This window comes from Propithecus coquereli, unplaced genomic scaffold (assembly GCF_000956105.1).
Source record: "Propithecus coquereli isolate 6110/MARCELLA unplaced genomic scaffold, Pcoq_1.0 Scaffold1, whole genome shotgun sequence".
NCBI classification, from domain to species: Eukaryota; Metazoa; Chordata; class Mammalia; order Primates; family Indriidae; genus Propithecus; species Propithecus coquereli.
Genome location: NW_012133857.1, coordinates 8,713,843 through 8,722,056, shown reverse-complemented (window position 1 = coordinate 8,722,056; position 8,214 = coordinate 8,713,843). Strand labels below are relative to the sequence as shown.

Genomic DNA, 8,214 nt, shown 5'->3' with positions numbered 1-8,214 from the left:
TTTTATATTTGAATTTCCACATAAAATTCCCCTTCCAGAAGTTTTATGGCTAAAAAAATTTGGAAACTACTACTGTTTAGCATGTATCAAAATAAATGAATATAGTATATTAGCAATTCAGTAGGAAAAAATAAGTTTTTTAAATCAGATTTTAAGAAAGGTGATAATTTCTGTGGTTTAATGTCATCAAAGAAAATACAAAATATATAAATTTGATCATATAAATTTAAACTGGAAAAAAGTCAAATATTGTAGATTTACCATTGGTAATATATAAAAATATTCCAATTTATAAGAATATCAAGAATTCAATCAGCTATTTAGAAAGGCATGAATATTGTTTCTTCTTGTGAGAATTAACAACAGATCTGGAGAGGGAAATCCAGTGGTTACTGGTTCACTGGAATTGTGCACTCCTAATCAAAGAAAGGAGTAAAAGTACCTGATTCTGGTAAGTCATTCGTGAAGTAGTGTTATGTATTGACAAAACCTTTTTAAAAAGGAACATGGCAGTTTATGTCAAAAGGTATTAAAATGTTTAAAGTGTTTCCACCCAGCAGTTTTACCAGAGAGGATCATTTTAAATGGAGAAATTATATTAAAATTTAAAAAATAACTTAATGACAAAAAGGAGGTGGATTTCATGTCAATTACTGGACTGTTACACACTGGCTAACATAGATTCTTTCCAACTACTCCTTTTTTAAACATTTGCAGTTCCAGTTTTATTAATAAGTCATAGTAATAGACACTGAATTTCCCATCTCTCAGTTGATCTGCTTCTACATAGGCAACTATGTAGATACTGCAAAAAGAATAGCTACAAGAATTTATGTGTGTCCAGGGAAAACAATTGTAGTATGTGGAGACACTTTACAACAAAGTTCGGTATTGTTATGCCATATTGTTAAAGTTACTAAAAATTATTATAACTTTCACTTCACTTTTTCAATTGTGCTACAGAGCTGTATCAGTAGCTACTAACTTTCCCAAACAACGCTAGGGGTAATCTAGTTAGTATTAAGTATTTCTAGGAGAAATAGTCAACACAGTGGCTAGGTGCCATGGCTTACTCCTGTAATCCCAGCACTTAAGAAGGCTGTGGTAGGAGGATCACTTGAGGCCAGGAGACCAGCCTGGGTACCATAGAGAGACCCCATCTCTACAAAAAAATAAGAAAAATGACCTGGGCATTGTGGCATGTGCCTGTAGTCCCAGCTACTTGGGAGGCTGAGGCAGGAGGATCTCTTGAACCCGGAGTTTGAGGCTGCAGTGAGCTATGATCCACCACTGCACTCCAACCTGGGCAACAGAGTGGGATCCTCTATCTGAAAAATAATAATAATAGAAAAATAAAACCAAAAGTAATTTTTACTAAGTCAGTTTTAGCTAGGGTGTACAGATTTTGACCTAGGAAATTTTGGAATATGGGGGGGGGGAGAAGGATCAATGAAATGATCTCAATTAAAATAATTTTAGTAAAGTCAATGGAGAAAAATTGGAAATGGCTTAAGGGTTGTATAGAAAATAGATCAAGGGCTGGATGTGGTGGCTCATGCCTATAATCTTGACACTTCGGGAGACTGAGGTGAGGGGATCACTTGAGGCCAGGAGTTCAAAACCAGCCTGAGCAAGAGTGAGACCCTGTCTCTATCAAAAAAATAGAAAAATTAGGTAGGTGTGGTGGCACATGCCTGTGGTCCCAGCTACTAGGGAAGCTGAGGCAGGAGGATGTCTTGAGCCCAGGAGTTGGAGGTTGCAGTGAGCTATGATGATGCCACTGTACTCTAGCCTGGGCAACAGAGCGAGACCCTGTCACAAAAAAGAAAAAAAGAAAGAAAATAAAATAGATTAAGGAACTGGATCAACATAAACTACTTTTGCAAAGGAAATTAGTATTGTATTTTTAGTAGAACGCTCATAATCATAAACTGGAATCAAAAACATCCGCAGGGTCAACATGTTGGTGGAGTTAAAACAATGAGAAGGGGCATGTGTCAAAATAATTTGTATCCATCACCAAATTATACAATTTTGCATCTGTACCCAGGCCACTGCTTGAAGACTCCCTGAGAGACTGACTCCTTAGGAGTTCATATTGAGATCATGATATATTTGCCAATCTGGACCTATTCTTTGTGGATAGCACATGAATTAGCTCTCAGTTTAGTGCTCAACATGCTTGATTAACTTCAAATATTATTGCCATTTTGGCTTTTGCTTTAATTTTTGTCAAGTATTTCTGACACTAGACATATACCTTTAAAGAATTTATGTTGAATTAATATTGCTTTATTTTTAAATAGAGAAAAATTATCTAATTTAGGGAAGATGAATATTTTAGAACGGAAAATGACTTTAATATATTTTCATTTTCAGTAAACATATTTATGGAGTACTACAGAAAATTCCCCCCGGGTATACACTTTGATTTACAAGTGCTAAATGACCTTCTAAATTCTTTACTCACACATTGTTTATTGAAAGAAGTATTTCAGGTAGTGAACCTCAGCATAATGGTTAAAATGCCGGTAAGTAACCTGAGAATATATTTTTTAAATATGTTAAGTTAATTTCTCTGTTATGCTTATTGTTCGAATTTGGTAGTTAAATTTCTGTTTGTTGAAGACTTCCTAGAGAACACTTGTGTTTTTCAACATAAACGAATTTTAGAAACTTAAGGTGTACTAAAGAAGATATGAAAATGAGTGTAGTTTTTTTGTTTTATTCAGCCTGCTCTGAAAATATTACTAAAAATATTTGAGCATGTGGCAACTATGAAATTAAGGACTGCTGTACCTGCTTTAATCGATATCTTTTACAAGGTATGATTTTATCTGTTTATTCTGTTAGTGAATAACCGAGAAAATAATTGTTTCCATTTACACCCTTGAGCTGCCTTTTATTCACGTTTTGGATGCCAAAAAATTTATTTCCAGAAATGTTCTTTTTCTCCTGAAATAGGGTTTATAAACACATTCCAGTGGCTGACAAGCCTTCCCCTTTAATAAGTAGTTCCAAGCACTCCAGGTGACTAACTTTCTGATGTGTAAACTCTCTTCATCTCTACTCCTTAAAGATGATTAAAGAAAGTTTTCTTTCTCCAAAAGCATTGAGGTTATTTACAATAAAAATAAACAAACCAATATGTAAATAGAAAATCATGACCAAAACAAAGAAAATAGAAGCGTGGTGGCTAGGAATTAGTTTTAATTTTGGCACTAAACAAAAAGAAATATGAATGTTTATGGCTCTAATAAAAATATATTAAAATTTTAAAATTTTTAATTATGGGTACATATTAGGTATATATATTTATAGGGTACATATGATGTTTTGATACAGGCATACAGTATGTAATCAGGGAAATTGGGGTATCCGTCACCTCAAGCATTTATCATTTCTTTGTGATAACATTCCAGTTCCACTCTTTTAGTTATTTTAAAATATACAGGAAGTTACTGTTGACTGTAGTCACCATGTTGTGCTGTCAAATGCTAGATCTTATTCATTCAATCTAACTGTATTTTTGCACCCATTAACCATCACCACTTTATTCCCTGTTCCCTTTTATGCTTCCCAGCCTCTGGTAACCATCATTGTCCATAAGTTCCTATGTTTTAATTTTTAGCTTCTACATATGAGTGAGAACATGCAAAATTTGTCTTTCTGTGCCAGGCTCATTTCACTTAATATAAAGTTCTCCAGTTCCATCCATGTTGTTGCAAATGACAGGATTTCATTCTTTTTTATGGCTAAATAATATTTCATTGGGTATATGTCCATTTTTTTTATCCATTCATTCATTGATAGATGCTTAGGTTGATTCCAAATCTTAGCTATTGTGAATAGTGCTGCAATAAACCTGGGAGTGCAGATATCTCTTCCATGTATTGATTTCCTTTCTTTTGGATATATGCTTAACAGTGGGATTGCTGGATCATATGGCAGTTCTTAGTTTTTTAAGGACCTTCAATACTGTTCTCCATAGTGGCTGTATTAATTGACATTCCTACCAATAGTGTACAAGAGTTCCCCTTTCTCCACATCCTTGCCAGCATTTGTTATTGCCTATCTTTTGGATAAAAGCCATTTTAACTGGGATCAGATGATATATCTCATTGTAGTTTTGACTTACATTTCTCTGATTAGTGATGTTGAATATTTTTTTCGTATACTTTTTGGTCATTTATATATCTTCTTTTGAGAAATGCCTATTCAGATCTTTTGCCTATTTTTTAATCAGACTGAAGTTTTAACTTTTTTGGAATGCTTCTTAGTGTTTAGTACTACGCAGCCATCTACTTCAGAATAGGCCTGATGGTAGGAAAACACCCAATTTTCTTTTGGAAGCAACACTGGAACCACTTTAGCAGAGGAACAGATATTTAAGTGAATACCTCTAGTTTCACATTACAAAACTTGACAGAATTACTTGCCTAGAAATTTTTCAAATTAGAAGTCACTGCTCACCTATATTAGTTATAGAAAATCTCAGTGAGGATCCCATAAGTTGTCTGATACTGAAAAAAACTTGGCTTTCTGCAGAATGTATCCCAGTTACTGTCCAAATAAAATTACCGTTATTGGAGAATATCTAACAAAGACAATGATTTTCATTTTTGCACAGCTAATATGGAGCCATCATTTCTAGAAGTTGTTTAATAACAGTACCAATTTCCCTGTTGACACTATTTCAGGGTTCAGTGATGATAAAACTATGTTATCATCATAGAAGATGTTTTTCCTCCTTCTTATTCAAGCAGTGTACTATACCCCCATCTAATTAACATAAATATCATTGAGAAAGGAGAATTAACATCTTATTTTATCACTTTAGGTTGCTATATAGTTTCTGGAGAAACAATTTATATTTACCCTAGTTATTGAGCAATGTTAAAGGGCAGATTTTTTTAAGTGTATCAGTAACCAGATAACTAATTTGTTCTCTTGCAGTTTTGTTTATAGTTGGCTCTGTCCATTTAGTCAAAAGTCACTGCATGGTCAGTGACTGCAGAGACCAACAGTGGTCCTATCCAATGTTAAAGAGCATTTAGTAAATAATCATGGTGTTTACTCTTTTACTTTATAAAGTTTGAAAAACTGTTTGTTAAGGTGGTGGATTGGTAGGTTTCAGAGAAGAGCTGTTTTCCTTTTTTAAAATAAATTGAACATGCTTTGAGTCCACAGGAACTGATATAAAGAGTTTAAGAATTATAGCCTAATGTTAAGAACAGGCTTTACACAGTTATTTTTACAATTATTTTCATCAAAACTATTTTCAGTTTAAGTTGTTTAATCATATGGGTTAGGATGGAGTTTCTAGGACCCATTCAAAAAGAATCCATGATATTGGAGACTTTTCCTTAGGGTCCAAACATAGGGAAAATCTCTCAGCAACTTGTTACTATTATTCTTTACTAAAAAAAAAAAAATCTATCTCAAAGTACACATCAGTTATAAGTTCTGACAACCAAAGTACATCATCTCACATAGAGACTTATTATACCTTGGAATAGGTGGCTTCTACTTTACTCTCCTTTGCTGTTATTTATTATCCTACCTCAAATTCTTATTTCCTGGACTCCTTTCGGTCTGTACTGGGGAAGTAAAGCATATATTCTCCCAAACATTCAAAAACATTTTTATATTTAAGTAATTCCAGAAAAGGAGAAATTTTCTGAAAATCAAAACAGAACCATAAAAGATTCTCAGCAAAAATGTTGCTCACAGAATTTCAAACACCACTCAATTGAGTCATTCTTAACTCTAATCCTACCTGTGTACCCCATGCCCAGGTTAGCATTGGAGGACCTAGTCATAATACCTTTGGGCAGAGGTCAGCAGTAGGCAACTGAACTAATAGGACTGCCAGCCTGCAACCTTTTACCTTCCAACCCTTCCAGGATGATGTTATGCTTTGGAAGAGCTGTCAGAGAAAGCCTACCTCTCATTCATCCATTAGTACACTAGAAGCATCCAGATACTCCCCTGTTGGCTCTCACCGTTAGATCTGAGGTATATGAAGAAGACAGGAAAAGGAGTCATGTGAATGAAGGAAAAAACCTTTGAAGTGATATTTTAAATCAAATATTGTGTTACTTAGGGGAAGTCAGTAACCTGGGTTATTAATTTAACCCAGTGATCACTGGGACTCTTCTCTGGCCATAGCCCTGTGTGAGGCATAGGAACAATACTTTTCAGGAAGTCTACAAGCAGGGATGAGGTGTGAACACCAGTGCTACACTCAAAGACACACTGAGTACCAAATAAGAGGTACAGATGATAAAGTGGTTGAGATAACTTGGAGAACAGGAAGAAAATTCAAATTTCGAATGCAAAATTATTATTTATATTTTTGTTTTAAATTGTTAAAGTAGGGTATCTTTTGTGGTTCTCAAACATTTGAAGGCAATATGCTTCAAATTTTTAAAACGAGTTTTAATTCTACTTGTGTGCATGTTTTACTTCTTCTGTTAGTGTCTTGGTTGTTTCACACACAATGGCTTCTCAATTCTTTCGCATTTTTATAAGAATGACTATTCTTTTTTTTTCTTCTACAGCTTATTGAAGCTGGGATGGTGCTTGACCCAGAACACTTTAACTATATTGTTAAGCTCTTATGCCAAGTACAGGCTTCCAAGCAAGAAATAACTGCAGTTCTGGAAATGAAATCCAGGTGAGAAAAATCATTATAATTAAGGCTAAAATATATGTATTTTGGTGGAGACTTACAAAGGGTGAAGGCAAAGCACTTATAACTGTTCATCTCTTCATATGCCCAAACATGTAGATAGTTTGCCCACCATAAAGTTCTCCCATCTCTTAGCTATGGCCTACTTTAGTCAGGCTGCCTCTGGCCAGCCTCACCGTATCTTTCTCAGTACCTCATTTCCTCTCAGTGTCTAGCTCATCAAGTGTAAAAGAAGTCTCTGTTATCCTCTGTTTCATCGCTTAATTATTCTGTTATACGTAATGCACTCTATTATATGTATACAAATTACCTTAATTTTTTTTCTCTTTCATACACTTCTCATTAGTTTAATAAAATACCTAATGTCTCTCCTTTATTCACTTTCTCTATTTAGCTTATGGACCTCCAAAGGCTTTTTTAAAAAAACCTCTGATAATTGTAAAAGTAGTGTCATAATATACCTGTATTGAGGAAAAGGAAAGCCATGACTTTAAAAATGTATTAAAGTATAACATACGTAGAAAAAAGTATGCAAATGATGTGTTTAAATGAACCAAAACTTTACAAATGAAATTAGATTTGATAAAGAGCAAATGATATCAACCACTAAAGTTCTTCTGAATGCCTGTAAATCTCCAACAGGAAGCTTCCACGGCTATTTTTATTCATTTCTCATTGTCCTCCAATGCAGAAGTTCCCAAACTTTCTTGTTTCACAGTGTCCCTAGTCCAAAAGAAATATGTTACCAGTCCTATTTATTAAGTAGTTAGGTCCAAACAAGTTAATAGGAGTAGTTTGTACAGTGTCTGACAGATGTCATTTGAAAATTTAAAATAACCTCTGTTGCCTCAGTGAGTTTGCTATAGTGCCCTGGATGTCTTAGTGCAGTTAAGAGAATTGCAGCTCTAAGAAATACCACTTCCCTTCAAGTACCAGCATTGAAATTAATTTTTCAAGTTCTATGATTTTTTTCATTTAGCCACTGCTAATTAACAATATTTATGTTTTCAATGAAAATTTTAATACTATTTAGGTTAAATATATTTTGAGGCTACCTAGGAAATAAATTTTCGTGAGAAAAATATAATTAATCTAGCATATAGTTCTGGGATAGGGTATATTGATATTTTCTTCCAAACATTAAGTTCATTCTTCACCTAAGCCATATGCTAAAAACTTTTCCCATTTTGGGTAGTGGCAACTATGACAGCTCAAGGTGGCTAGCAGATTTTAGTCTCCTGTCAGATTCAGTAGCAGCTGGCACAGGGAGAAGCTGTCTTCAAGGCTGAAGACAGCAGCAGTACCTTTGTGACCAGAACAGCTGCAGAACTTCACCCTTCATGCAGTGATTGGGAACAGTATCTGTTACTATAAGATTTCAGAAAAAAACAGCCTTAGTTTTCAAATTTTTTAATTGACGCATAATAGCTGTATATATTTATGGGATACATGAATTTTTTTGATATATGCATATAATGTGTAATGATCAAATCAGAGTAATTGAGATATTTGTCACCTCA

The 8,214-nt window shown here is 34.2% G+C and overlaps 1 protein-coding gene across 1 annotated transcript in view; it reads left to right on the top strand.

Annotated features, from left to right (window-relative positions):
- TOPAZ1 (testis and ovary specific PAZ domain containing 1) overlaps nucleotides 1-8,214 on the top strand; it is an 83,672-nt gene that overhangs the window by 34,979 nt on the left and 40,479 nt on the right. Inside the window, 3 exon segments of the mRNA XM_012652719.1 lie at nucleotides 2,380-2,531; nucleotides 2,733-2,825; nucleotides 6,564-6,679. Coding sequence (XP_012508173.1) covers nucleotides 2,380-2,531; nucleotides 2,733-2,825; nucleotides 6,564-6,679 — 361 coding nt within the window.